A 15,341-nucleotide genomic window follows, 5' to 3' on the forward strand; every position below is an offset into this window, starting at 1 on the left:
CCCAGGTGCTGTCCTCGTAGGGCAGGGAGCACCACTTCACCAGATAGTACACCACCTCCTGCAGCAGCCAGAAGAGCATTAGCGCCACAGAAGACGAGAGCGAGGCCAGGCTCTGCTCTTATAATATTAACAAAGGCTGCAAGGAAGCCCATTAGGACGGCCTTGGGCGCTTCTGTGTTCCAAAGAAACGGTTAGAGTGGAGAATACACTGAGAGGAACAAAAATCGCAGCCACCGGATAGGAGTGAAATGTGCTCGTGCGCACACACACTAAAAATAAATACACACACGTGCGCGTTACTCGCGGGTATGATTACTGAATGAAAGTGGATTCTCCTTACCTCTCCTGTGTCCTTGTCCTCACAATAGGACACCTCCAGTACTCGGTCTACCTCGACATAGTCGGGGTTAAAGGGATCCTCTTCCATCTGAGAGTGACAGAGAGAGACAAAGAGAGAAAAAGGAGAGTCAGTCAGAGAGAGAGAGAGAGAGAGAGAGAGAGAGAGAGAGAGAGAGAGAGAGAGAGAGAGAGAGAGAGAGAGAGAGAGAGAGAACTAACCTAACTACCCACACACCATCTGGAATATGAGCCAAGCATCACTATTCTGTATTGACTGTGTGTAAAAAGGTTCAAATATACATACACACAGATGTGCATGCCCACACAAAATACATTAAACGTCCATACACACACTGACAATATATATATGCATGTGCACGCATCCTCACAGACATACTGTACACAAATGCAAATACACACACACACGCGCAAACACCTTCCATAACACACCAAATGAGATACAATAGATGTCCACACACACACTTCTCCGCACACTGCCATACAGCCTTACATCTGCGAAGAAGAGAGCCCTCTGTGCTTGTTTAATCTTGAAGCGTTTGATCTTCTGCTGAATCCTCTTGTCTTTCTCCAGCTGCTGCTCCGTGGCCCCACTCGCAGTGCAGGTAGGAGCTGACACACAGCGACACACACACACACACACACACACACACACACACACACACACACACACACAACATCAGGCTGTGATGAGAAACCCTGTCAGAACAGTGTCTGCGGCAACACGCTCAAGCCAGCAGGGGCAGATGTGGCCTCAGAGAGGGAGGTCTTTCCCACTACACCATCTCTGGGCACTAGGAGCACAAACCTTTCACCACACTTTCAGCACTGTATCAGCCAATCAGGACTGTATGACTTTCATAGACATGCTATTTATAGAGTCACTAATCACTTCTGAAACACATAAACTTGGATGCTTTCAGTGGCGGGCTGAAAACATAATGAAAATGTAATCTGGGTTGATGACAGATTACCTGTCAGTTGAAAAGTAATTATTTTCTGGGAGGCTGAGGTAGTAAACCTATGGTTCATAAATCCTGACTTCCAAAACTTTCAGATTGATAATTTGCTGTAGGAAGCTGCTGGAATTTTTAATAATGTCAAGAAGTTAAAAGAGGTGAAATTAAATTTTTCATATTAAATATGTCATGATTACATACTTGTAATCAATGAAAGGTGCCCAATAGATGTCCAAAATGCACAATTGTGCTGGAAGAAGGGGTAATCACATAGGTTTGGGTTGCTTTTTCAAATCCAATAAATCTGTTTTTCAAACAATTTTAATCTAACAATTACATTTCCAAAATTCATATTAATTTAGGCAGTAGCCCTCAATGCAACAGCAATGTCTGGAACAGTATTTGTAAACAGATTACAGTCTTACAACCGTTACAACCAGTTAATACATTTTTTATACTGAGATTTTATACAACTAGTAATTTAAATCAAGCGATCTCATTGGTCAATAACAAGTTCCAACCACGCTGATCCCATAAAGCGTGGCTAGACTTGCACCTAGCTGAGCCAGCTGCATCACCATCATATTCAGAATCACAGCACAAACTTTATCTCAGTGATCATGATGGAGCTAGGACTGTGGACTTACTAGTTTTTGTATTTTACAAAGAACTCCTCTACTTCGACCACCACTCCTGGAGAGACCTACAGAGAGGAATAAAATAAGAGAAATACACAATAATTAGGAAGAAAGTTAACACATAAATCATTGTGTAAAAGAAAAACAACAAACTCTAAAACAACTGTAAGCGTGGATGTGATTAGGAACACAAAAGACACACAAATGTCCTGAACAAAAACCTGAATAAAAAAAAAAATCTTGTGTCAAATGTGACTCTACCTCCTTCTTGACGATGTGAGAGGACATGATTTTGTCAACAACAGCAGCATCCTCCTCGCTGGGATTCTCCTGCAGACACATGAACCATTTATTTATTATTTATTATTTATTTCATAGCCTCCCGAAGGACAAATTTGCCTAAGGACACTTCACAGTACAAAAAACAAACACACCACAGTTCACGAAAAGGTCTTAAAACTGCATAGGCCAGGACAAATTCATACATTTATGGCAGAGCTGTCTTCACCATACTTCCCAGCTAATTTCTCTGCTGTTACAGCCAAATGTTCAGAAACAGACATTGGATATATAATTTACGTCTGCGTCTAAGCATACTGTGGGGTTCGTGGTTCATTTTAAGTGCAAACAAACACACCATCCTTGAAATGTTGCAGTGGTGAAATGCACAGGCTGTACTGTGCTTCACTGTGTGTGTGTCATTTTATTGTATCATGGGTGTAAAGATACATCTGTGTAAAACTGACAATTTAGCCTGCAAAGAATTCAGGGAAACACTACCGTTTGACTTTTAATTGCCTGTATGGATATTTGAGAAAAGGCGTCTGGGCTTACTTTAGGGGTATACTGTATATTTGATAATAAAACATTTCATATTATATTAACATCTGCAGAGTTCATGGATTGTTGGCATAAACAAACATATACTGTATCCTGGAGTTTCATACTGTAATAGCTGTTCATACACAGCAGGAAATTTAATCATTATTTGAATGGTCTAATTCCAATTCCAATCTTTATATATATATATTTTTTTTTTCTTGCTAAAAGACATTGGTCAATATTTCAAAAACACAGATACCGGTAATTCTAGCCTCAAACATAACTATTTCATAAGCAAAGCTCTCAGAATGAACCATAACTACAAGAGTAACCCATAACCTACTACAGGATGCTTTCCAGTATTTTGTAAGTCAGTGTCAGTAAAATGGTGGATATCTCATTTTAGAATGAAAAACTTCATGTCTTAGCTAGAGGGGAGTCGTAGGCAGAACTACTTACTACAAAGAGCTGAAGTGCAGGCTCCTTGCGTGCTGCAGTGCTGGCCTTCTTGGCCTTGACGATGACCTTGACCTCCTCGTCTGATAGCCTGGCCTCCAGCTCCTCAGCGTACTTTTTCCTCTTCACCTGACGGTTAGATCGCCTCTTCTAGAAGAGCAAGACATAGAGGGAGAAGCACATTTATACAAATGTTTCACTTATTCTTGATTCCTTAATAAAATATGATTGAAAGAAGGGAAATTGCATCCATAATACTAATAAATTGGATAATGATATAAAGCAGTTTTAGCATTTGATGCATTACAAATGGAGATCAAGATTAGATTTTTCATAAATTGGAACTTTGGCTTGGATTTGGTCATAAGCCAAACATTTGTGTTAAAGAGCTTTTTTGTAAATTATTTATAGTGAAGTCATTTTTTGTTTTCTGTCAAAGTTATATGTAATGGAAAGTTTGCATCAGTATAGAATACAACTACAAAACAAAAGGAAAGGTATAAAGAAAACAGAAAGATTTTATTGTTGTTATTAAACCAGCCATAGACTAAAACTATTCTCCTGATCAGGGTGGGAAACTACAGCTCTCCAGACTAGGATAGCCAGTTGAGTTTGACGTGGGCTGGCAAGATGTTGGCGCCATTGAGATCAATGGTCTGCCCAAATGATCTTCTAGTGTGAACAGTGTGTCAGACTCCAGTCTACTGCACCCTGATCCAGCTGCAGCTTCAGAGCCTGTTACAATTTTACATTAATCTCTGAACCAATCTTTACAGTTGAGCAAAATTATCCTCAACAAACTGATTCACATTATCTGCACAAGCCAATATAGCCTAGTTTACTTCAATTACTATAATTCAAATTTCTTCTATTTCTTCTACTACCGCCACCATCACCATTACTACTGCTACTACCACGACTACAACACCCCCCCCCCCCCCACCCTCTGTTTCGCCTTGCCAGTGTAGAAAATACCATGAAGATAATTCTCACTCTGTGTGCACAAACATGTTTAATGCTAAAGTTGGCAGAATGTCTGATGACCAGATTTATTTACTGTGATCATAATCATATATATCTCTTAGCATATTGCTACTAATTTAGCATACCGAGTTTTGGCGATGCGGCTCCTTGTCTGTTTTTGACTGTTCCTTGATGCCAGAACTGTGCATGTTTCAAGGCTCCCAGCAGATCAGTTGTGTGAAGACAGAGTTTCAGCCAGTACTTAAGAGCAACTATGTCTACAGAGACAGTGATATCTACACTATATACATACATCAAACATGTTTTATAAGATGTGATAAAACCAGTTAGTTATATTATTACTGCATATCTATTACAATTGATAGCCGTAAGCAAATCTCAATCTCAAACAATGTTATATTGACAAAAGACAGCAACTGCAGTAAAGCTCAATTAGACCTGTGTTTGTACCTTTTACCTGCTAGCCAAGCTAAACAGACAAATTCGCCGTTATTCAAATTAGCTGTGAAATGTTTACCTGATGTTACACTATCAAAAGAATTGCCAGTTGTCTTTCAAAAGTTGGCTAACTTGCAATTTACAACTCAATGTTGGCACTGGCCCAACAAAATAAAAAAGACACTCTATGTAGACTGCAGCTAATAAACGATAGAAAAACAAGTCCAAAAGAAATTCCAAACGAACTGCCGTTGCTGCTTCCTTAAACATAAAACACATCGCTTTATGTGCGCCAGATGATTTTCCGGGGAACGCTTTGATGAACTGGGTATAGGCTGAATCAGTATTGTATGGTATCAAAGTGGACATTTATTTATATGAAAAAGCTGAGAATAATTATTTTAAAGACCACAATCTGTTCAGGCTCCAGCTAGGGGTTTAATTTCAGGGGATTCATTTTCAGGTATCTACAGATCATTGGTTGTTATATCACAGATATCTGACAAAAAACCTTTCCTCATTAACCCATATATTATTGAAATGATACCCCATGGTTTCTCAACAGGTGACATATAAATGACCTGGTGGAATTAAAATTACCCAAGTAAGAAATTCAAGAAACACCAAACACCATCAAGTCAGAAAAAAACAAAAACAAAATTGGACTTGCAGAGTGCTTCCAAAACCAGCCTCTTTCTATCCCTTCCTGTCAAGCCCGCATAATTATCACATGCGTGGGCCGCTGTATCCTGCATCAATACACGAGCCCCTCCTAATGATAATATGTAGTTAATTAGGAGTAAATGCCACTGAGCCGAAGTTAATTAGGTGTGGAGGAGAATATCCCCATGGAGATATACCCTCAGATCCCCCAACCCGAGCTGACCAGAAGCAGACAAGGCAAGCCCGCCGCACGGCTTGACAATAGGACCGAACCCCCGAGGCGGCGCTGCTTTTCTCCCAGCTGTCGGCCACGCCACTTTGACTTCTTCCACGGGATCATCCTAAATGAGTCATCAACAGACTGTTTTAATTAAGGCCGAGGGTGCCATTTAATGAGCGTAATTATATCCCTCCCAGGCAGCGGTCCGGACAGCAAGCGAGCAGAGAGAGAGAGAGAGAGAGATGGAGGGGGTAAGGGGAGTCACTGTTCATTCCCATTCTTTCAGACGTGTCAATCTCAACATCGCAGATATCTGTCTTCATCTTACCAGCGGGCACGGGAGCTGATGCTCACGGGGCCAGTGCGAGGGTGAGGCCACATCAAACTGTATCGCAGTGTACAAATCAACAGCTTCATTCATATTAACAACTCCTGTAACTAGATGGCTGCTGTCTTGGCCAGGTCTCCCTTGTAAAATAAATCCTTGATCTTAATGTAACCAAGCTTGATGAAGGTTAAAGATGCAATAAGTAATGTTTTTACTGTCGCATAGCACGAAATTACCATAATATAGCTGCGGGTGTTTGATAGGGCAATTGCTCAATATCAATGACTCAATGATAATTTATATGAACGTTACCTTTTCACTAGATGTTTCTGTTCCAAGCTCACTAATTTGTGAGCTTGGAATTAAAAGTTTCTATCCCGGTGCAGTGCAGTTCTGAGAAATTGGGAATCAAAGTTTGACTTCCCAGCTGATAAAACTGTTTGTGATAAAACTGGTAGTGAAATCTATCTTTATAGCTCAACAAAGACTGCACCCCCATATACTTGAAATACATAATATCAAAATCCTGGGACAATTAGAAATTGGATTTTTAAAAGGGCCCAAACAGAAATAGAACCTTATCATTCTGTAAGGTCAATCTGGGTTTGGTTCTATAAGGCTTCAATGGGAAACCCAGTTTCAATGGGAAACTGAATTAATATGATTTACATGAGTCCCGATATTTACAATGTCAGTTTCCAAACTGGAAGATATTTCACTTGATGAACAGATTTTACTCATTCATCATAACACACAACATTTTGAACATTAAGATATGAAAACAATTTTGTAACATTTATATCAATTTAGTGATATACTGAAGTGATATACTTCCATTTTATGTTTAGCTGCTGTTACTTGCCCTAAAGTAAGTTAATCTCATTTTCTGATATCATATTTTTGTAGTGCTCCTTGTTCACTGTTGTTTGCATCTCAAAGAATTTCATGAGGATGTATTGGACACCCTCTTCCTGTCCTTTCTTCTCCCTTGACACCCAACCCTCATCATCTGTTCCTGCTTTTTTCCTTCCTTTCCTATTGATGTGGCTGCTGTTCATCTGTCCCACTTCTCTCTGCTGTTCTGTGTTTCCGCTGCTCTCAATCTGTCATTAAAAATAATAATTCAACATACTGTATAAGCTACAAAGTATGGTAAAACTCATCTTTGGAGCTACACACTGGTTCTAGGGAAATTCATTCAACATCCAACTGGCTAACTCGGTGTGTCACAAGAGTTTTGGCACATAAACCAAGAGGGTCAGGAGTTGGGTGATATTACATCCACATACTATAGATTCACCTGAAGATAAAGAGATTCTTGCCCATCTGATGCTAGGCTCTGTAGCTAGACTCTGTAGCTAGTGTTAGCTAGTCCATCAGAAAGCTAACGATTTTGTTGGTAAACCTGCGATTAGCCTCCATTAAACCTAAAATCCTAATTTTCTCTTCATTAATATTGTTAAAAAAGTGAGACCATAATAAACTCTAAGAATGTTGCTATTTTATGGCTTGGGAACCATTATTACTACCCTTTCGGGCTACATTCGCTAGCCTCTGACGAGTCATCGCTGAAAGGTAGAATTTGATTGGTCACTACTGAAACACTGAAGTTTCTGATTACATGGGAAACCTTATAACACCAAGCTGAAATATTCTTTCTAAGATACAGCTTTCTATCTTCTCAAATAATTAACCCCAAAAGGTTCTTAAAAAAAAAAACTAACATCACACAAGCATAAAGAAACATTCAAATACTGAGAATATGTAGATAACTTAATTGTGATAAAGTGTGATAGAACCTTAGAATTCCAAGCTCAAGCATTAGCTAACTTACTCGTCTCTATTGTGAAATTGTGCCTTTATTGTTTATGCCCATTACAGGTTACCGTAAGCTGTGTTGACCTATCGATGTTATTGCAATTCCTTGCTCACCAATAGAGCGATAGAGGTTGATAAATCATAGATTACTCAATGGCAAGCAGTCCTTGTGAAATATACTGCCTATAAGGAGCAAACTGTTTTCCTGGCAGAGAATAAAGATAAAAAAACAAAACAAATCATGACTTCAACTGAGTCTTTGAGTCTTCATTTACTACAACAGTGCCGTGGGGTTAAGGGGAAAATATAAACCAACTGTCAATATGCTGGATTTGTTGAGAAACACTGGGATATTTTGATGTTGCTAAAAGCCATGTTATCAAACAGAAAATCTCGAGGAATTTCAATTTGCTAGTGGCTGTGACACTACAACAGTGAGAGTGACAGCAGCATTACAATATCCAATTTTGCAACTTCACACTCCCTTTTTAACAACAAGTTTTAAATAATGCCGAACGTCTAAATAGAGGTGTCATTGTCAGTGTGTATGTGTTGTGTGTGTGTGTGTGTGTGTATGTGCAGGTGTGATTGTTGATGCTATGACCAAGATAATCCCTAGCCGCTGTCATTCAGCTCCATCATCGACAGAGATAAGAACGTGTACTTGAGATAGCCGCCCACTGCATGACCTCCCAGTGAACCGTACAGCCAATCCTCTCTGGGCTCAAGCTAAAGCTGTGAAGCCTTCCTCTCGGCTCAGCGGCGGTGTGAACGGTCAGGCCGAGGACACCGCTTCACTCAGAGCCTTGAACCGGAACGTCAACAGAAACAGAAGCCGGCCATTCCCTCTGTATTCATTCAGCAGAGGTGTGCCACCGCGGGCAATAACACTACTACCACTTCTGGAGAAAATGGGAAATTAAAATAACAGCCTAATGTAGCCAAATTTCCCACTTGCCCCCAAGCACCGCAGTTACATAAAAAACACAGAGGACACGCAAGCCTGCGCTTAATAGCAACGTATGTGTTTGTGTTTATTTGGGTTTGTGTATGTGCTGGAGCTTACAGAGTCGTCATCTTTAGAAGAGCGTCGAGGCGGAGGGTCATCGTCCGACTCCTCCGAGGACTCCGGCTTTCGTTTCTTCTTCTTCCCAATCTTGATAACAATTTTCCTGGAGGGAGAGAAAAAAGAGAGTGTGAATACAAGGGAACAAAGGCCATGACTAATGAAAACCGCAGCGGAAAGATACATCAAAACAAACTAATGTTGTACGAATAGGAATATGAATACCTTAAAGATACCATCTGGAAATTATGTGATCACCTAAAGTGTTTGACCTGTACATGAATAAACCTCAACAAATTTTTTTTTAAATCTTTCTGAGTCGGTCATAACTCAAAATCTAAGTCTAAGTCCAGCATTTATAAACCTCACAATTGTAAAACAAACCTTTTACAGCCACAAACTACATGCAAAACTCATGTTCATCATAGCTGTCAGACACCATCAGTGCTCAAATGAAAAGCTCTGACAGTAAATTTCAGAGTGAAAAAATTCCTTCAATCCAGTGAATCACAAAATCAGTGGTGGGGTGACAGCGCCATACTCCAATTACATGCTAAGCTTTTAACTACAAGAGGGAGAGAAAAAAATTGGGAAAATAAGACTCATCCTCCTCTGTTCTCTCCACAAAAATGTAGCTATCATAGAGACCATGGGGCTCTGTTGAATAATTTACGTGTGATAATATAAATATTGCCCTTGTTGTGCAAAATAAATGACCTAAGGAAAGCGCACTGCATGCTGCACTGACTTCACACCCCCATTTAAAGGGAAATGAGCATTCCGTCTCAGTTAGTCTTGCTTCATATATTAAAATACTGTTGTTGCTGTGAAAGAGATGTCTTTTGTACATCTGCAAAACACTCTCCTTGAAGGAATACACTGGCTTTTTTGTTTTGACAAACAAGCCATTTTGCTCATTCTGCTTCTCGTTCTGTGATGAAAAGATCGGTAGCAGCTTAGCAACTCAATTCAGTTCAAATCTTTATTGTACTGTGAGGACTATTTGGTCTGCATACAACACCTAACAAAATGACCTCAGCAGATACCGCACAAATGTCAACAAAGTGACAGTTGAAAGAAAAGAGAGGGCGACAACAGGTCAATACAGTGCAGAATAGAAGCAATAAAGGCTACATTGTGACATGCAAATTAAGCAATCTAAGTGTTTTGGGCAGAAAACATATCCTGGTTCTTTTATTCTCCTTGTGTGTGTTCAGAATTTGGTGTGCTACAGTACTGAGGCTATTTTGAGATTATGCTAAACTAGCTTGTACCATCCACTAAATATACAGCGTACTAATACATTAGCATGCACTGTAGCGAGCTAAAAATACTGAGCAAACAGAGGTGGTGCTGCCACCAATCTTGTTGCTGCACAATCAGTACGTTGATCAAAGAGCTTATTTACCAAAATGTCAGTCTAAAATGCTGGATTATATGAGAATGGAATTAAGCCCCAGGCCGTGGTATATCTCAATATGCTCAACACAACCAATGTTAGCAAGCGTGGTTCTACAAAGCCTCAACTGGCCAACAAGCAGCCTGTTGCTAACATGTTGGCTCATGGTGAAGATTTCAGATTATCTAAGAATTGTACTTGCTGGGCAGGGGAGTTATTTTTCAAACAAAGTGAAATATTTGAGAAACGATCAGGCAGGAATTGTGTGTGTGTGTGCGTGTGTGTGTGTGTGTGTGTGTGTGGTACAGTGAGTGTCCTCTAACTCAAGGCCCTCTCTTAACAGTGTCATCTTCTGTAGACAGGAGAGATAAGAGCCAGTGGAGCTAGTGAACTGATCTGAACAGTGTGTGTGTGTGTGAGAGTGTGTGCGCGTGCTTACACTTGTGCGTCTGTCTGTCTGTCTGTCTGTCTGTCTGTGTGTGTGTGTGTGTGTGTGTGTGTGTGTGTGTGTTATGGCCTACATATTACAGCAATATGTTTATTGTGTCCACATCAACATACCACAAGTGCATATCAATGTGCATCTCAATCGGTTCATTTGTTCAGCTATTCAGCATCTACAGAACAGAACAAATGATACTGACTAAACTGAACACCCCTTTCCTCTCTTGACTCAAGCTCAGAAAAGCTTAGAGAATGGTAATGTTTCTGCTTCAGAGCTGGTGCACTCCCAAATCCCTCTCACAGATGGGAGCTGTGTATCTCCCATTAAGAAAGCTATGCAAAATATCCTTCTGTATGTCTTTGCTCGTCTCTGCGCTCCGCATGTTAATGATGCAGGAAGCACAGCAAGGCGTAGTGAACCAAATTACAAAGACTGAAGTCCAAATAAGATTTCTACTTTTTTAACCAGTCAAGTTGACTGAGATCGTACATAGAGCAACAGCTTGGAGGAGCCGTTGCGGGGGGGTAGGGTGAGCTTACACACATTGACACACTTACACTGGGAACTGCCCAGTGCTCATGGAGTTGGGATTCAGTGCCTCGCTCAAGAGCACCCCAGCAGTAAGTGTTGAGGGAATGTCTTTGCCCATTAAGCTACCACTGCTTCTTAGTGAGCAGTGAATCCTCACCATGGCCTTGTATACAATTCTGGTACAGACACAGCTTGCAGGAATGGTAGAATATCAGTAGCCCTTATAGCTGCAGATCACACAGTGAAAGATAATACAGACGAGCTTCCTCTGGGTGCTACTGATCATTACTGCCTCATCCGCTCTCTCCCTCTCACACACGCGCACATACACAAACACTATTTCTATGCCCCTTCCCCATATATTATCTCACTACATATGCACACACTTCCTCTCTTCTCCGTCTCCTGGAAGCCACAGGCACCAAATCTCTGGTTTGGTGTGATGTTATCGAAAACACTGCTATCATCCTCAGACACGACGGCATCTTCCTTCTCTCACTCTCTAACAGGCTTTCATACGCATAACGAGCCCTCCCCCATCTCCCCACAAACACATACACACCCCCTACTCTGCACACACTGCATGTAACCCCACCCCCCCACTCCACACACACACTCGTGTGCACGCCCACACAGACAGGCTGTAGCGTCACAGGGTTCGTCTCTAGTGAGGAGGATGACCCTGGGGGCTTGTTCATAGTGGAGCTGAGATTCTGATAGAAACATGACTAGAGGATGAATGGAGGCTGCCACCACACTAGACAGCACATCAGCCTGTTAGCCAGCAAGTCAGTCCGTTAGCCATTACATCAGCCCATTAGCCAGGAAGTCAATTTGTTAGCCAGCAAGTCGACCCATTAGCCAGCAAGTCAGTCCGTTAGCTAGCAGGTCAGCCCGTTAGCAAGCAAGTCAGTTTATTAGCCAGCAAGTCAGTTTGTTAGCGAACAGGTCAGCCTTTTAGCAAGCAAGTCATTTTGTTAGCCAGCAAGTCAGTCTGTTAGACAGCAAGTCAGTTTGTTAGCCAGCAAGTCAGTCTGTTAGACAACAAGTCAGTCCTTAGACAGCAAGTCAGTCTGTTAGACAACAAGTCAGGTCGTTAGACAGCAAGTCAGTCTGTTAGACAGCAAGTCAGTCCTTAGACAGCAAGTCAGTCTGTTAGACAACAAGTCAGTCTGTTAGACAGCACATCAAGTCGTTAGACAGCAAGTCAGTCTGTTAGACAACAAGTCAGTCTGTTAGACAGCAAGTCAGGTCGTTAGACAGCAAGTCAGTCCTTAGACACCAAGTCAGTCTGTTAGACAGCAAGTCAGGTCGTTAGACAGCAAGTCAGTCCTTAGACAGCAAGTCAGTCTGTTAGACAGCAAGTCAGTCCTTAGACAGCAAGTCAGTCTGTTAGACAGCAAGTCAGTCCGTTAGACAGCAAGTCAGTCCGTTAGACAGCAAGTCAGTCCGTTAGACAGCAAGTCAGTCTGTTAGACAGCATGTCAGTCTGTTAGACAGCAAGTCAGTCTGTTAGACAGCACATCAGGTTGTTAGACAGCAAGTCAGTCTGTTAGACAGCAAGTCAGGTCGTTAGACAGCAAGTCAGTCCTTGGACAGCAAGTCAGTCCTTAGACAGCAAGTCAGTCTGTTAGACAGCACATCAGGTCGTTAGACAGCAAGTCAGTCTGTTAGACAACAAGTCAGTCTGTTAGACAGCACGTCAAGTCGTTAGACAGCAAGTCAGTCCGTTAGACAGCAAGTCAGTCCGTTAGACAGCAAGTCAGTCCGTTAGACAGCAAGTCAGTCCGTTAGACAGCATGTCAGTCTGTTAGACAGCAAGTCAGTCTGTTAGACAGCACATCAGGTTGTTAGACAGCAAGTCAGTCTGTTAGACAGCAAGTCAGTCTGTTAGACAGCAAGTCAGGTCGTTAGACAGCAAGTCAGGCCGTTGGACAGCAAGTCAGTCCTTAGACAGCAAGTCAGTCTGTTAGACAGCACATCAGGTCGTTAGACAGCAAGTCAGTCTGTTAGACAGCAAGTCAGGTCGTTAGACAGCAAGTCAGGCCGTTAGACAGCAAGTCAGTCCTTAGACAGCAAGTCAGTCTGTTAGACAGCACATCAGGTCGTTAGACAGCAAGTCAGTCTGTTAGACAGCACATCAGGTCGTTAGACAGCAAGTCAGGCCGTTAGACAGCAAGTCAGTCTGTTAGACAGCAAGTCAGTCTGTTAGACAGCAAGTCAGTCTGTTAGACAGCAAGTCAGGTCGTTACACAGCACGTCAGGTTGTTAGACAGCAAGTCAGTCCGTTAGACAGCAAGTCAATCTGTTAGACAGCAAGTCAGTCTGTTAGACAGCAAGTCAGGCCGTTACACAGCAGGTCAGTCTATCAGACAGCAAGTCAGGTCGTTAGACAGCAAGTCAGTCTGTTAGACAGCAAGTCAGGTCGTTAGACAGCATGTCAGTCTGTTAGACAGCAAGTCAATCTGTTAGACAGCAAGTCAGGTCGTTAGACAGCAAGTCAGTCTATCAGACAGCAAGTCAGGTCATTAGACAGCAAGTCGGTCTATCAGACAGCAAGTCAGGTCGTTAGACAGCAAGTCAGTCTATCAGACAGCAAGTCAGTCTGTTAGACAGCAAGTCAGGTCGTTAGACAGCAAGTCAGTCTATCAGACAGCAAGTCAGGTCGTTAGACAGCAAGTCAGTCTATCAGACAGCAAGTCAGTCTATCAGACAGCAAGTCAGGTCGTTAGACAGCAAGTCAGTCTATCAGACAGCAAGTCAGTCTATCAGACAGCAAGTCAGTCTATCAGACAGCAAGTCAGTCTGTTAGACAGCAAGTCAGGTCGTTAGACAGCACGTCAGTCTGTTAGACAGCAAGTCAGGCCGTTAGACAGCAAGTCAGTCCTTGGACAGAAAGTCAGTCTGTCAGCCAAACCATATCAAAACTGATATAAAAAAATGATGCTCAATCCACAGATATCAGATTTCATTGAAGAACTCATGCCACCTTTATAGAAGTCCATAAAATGTATTGGCAGCATAGAGCAGTGATTCTTCTTTTTCATATCAAGGACCCCTCATGTACACACTAGGCCCATGGACGCACAGAAACTATAGTCTACATTTATTTTACATTCTCTAATCGTGTTAACTTCTTGTAAATAATGGTGAAGTTCATAATTTTGCTCTGGACCCCCTGGAACCCCCTCAAGGACCCCGGGTAGTCCCTGGACCCCATGTTGAGAACCACTTGTATAGTAAAGATATGCACACTAGCAAAAAAAAAACCAAAACATAACAGTATCCAGTCTAGTTCTTTTTTTTTTTTTACTAGTGTACAGGTCTATACTGCTGATACAACCACAGATACACCTGAAAATAATTCCAAGACACACACACCTATTGTAATATCTGCCTGGGGGAAGGGAGAAGGCAGCAGATTCCTCCAGTAGCAGTGTGCTACAGAGCTGGCCCTTCTCACTGGTGTCCCTGCCCCCTCCGGATGATATTACACTTCACAAATCCTCTTGACAATGACACTTTATGGTTGCCAGGCAACGTGCCCCTGGGAGTGTATTTGGCAGCGTGGGCGGCGGCGGTTGTGGTGACATCACTTCCTGTGAATAATGCCACCAGAGCGCGACCGCCGACGCCATGAGCGGCTAAAGAACGTGCCAACCTACTGCGACACAATGAAAAAAAATAATAAATCGACCAGCTGTTACACCCAGGGGAATAGTAAAAAAAAATACATTATGGAGCAGCCTAGTGGGACAGAACACAACGTTCTCCCTCGTCCAAATAAGAGCTGGCTGGGATACGGGCCTTGCAGAATAGCAGTGTCACATCACCAGGCGGCAGCTCAGCAGCTAACAGCATGTAACAGGGCTAAGGCATCTCTCTGATCCCCATACGGGAAAACCTGAGCTGTGAGACAAGATACTTCAGGGCTGTGAAATCATCGTCTGAGCCAGAGCAGAGTGGGAACATTGCTCTGCGTCAATGCCGTCTATGCAAGCGTGGCGGTTACAAGAGCAACAGTGAGATTTTGATATGATGAACAAGAGTGACGTATATATATTGTACATGCACGCACATTGCACACATACACACACACACACACACACACACACACACACAGTGCCACATCATAGTGACGTTTACAGCCTGCCTCCAGCCCGTCGTGGCTTTACACAGGCCCACCCATGGGGTTTACTAGCAACACTGCTAACACA

The 15,341-nt window shown here is 42.2% G+C and overlaps 1 protein-coding gene across 1 annotated transcript in view; it reads right to left on the reverse strand.

The window, feature by feature from the left end:
* Positions 1–15,341, reverse strand: part of LOC139654122 (chromodomain-helicase-DNA-binding protein 9-like) — a 53,338-nt gene continuing 37,997 nt past the window's right edge. The window contains exons 4-10 of the mRNA XM_071531160.1: positions 8,750–8,855; positions 3,236–3,382; positions 2,216–2,284; positions 1,964–2,019; positions 851–969; positions 341–427; positions 1–58 (exon numbers count right to left, since the gene is read on the reverse strand). Of these exons, the coding sequence (XP_071387261.1) occupies positions 882–969; positions 1,964–2,019; positions 2,216–2,284; positions 3,236–3,382; positions 8,750–8,855 (466 nt within the window). The 3' untranslated portion in view covers positions 1–58; positions 341–427; positions 851–881. The remainder of the gene's footprint in view (positions 59–340; positions 428–850; positions 970–1,963; positions 2,020–2,215; positions 2,285–3,235; positions 3,383–8,749; positions 8,856–15,341) is intronic.

The sequence above is a fragment of the Centroberyx affinis genome, unplaced genomic scaffold (genome assembly GCF_046629955.1).
Source record: "Centroberyx affinis isolate AG114_WGS23_722 - 3 ecotype Tasmania unplaced genomic scaffold, CSIRO-AGI_Caff_v1 ptg002047l_1, whole genome shotgun sequence".
Lineage (NCBI taxonomy): Eukaryota > Metazoa > Chordata > Actinopteri > Beryciformes > Berycidae > Centroberyx > Centroberyx affinis.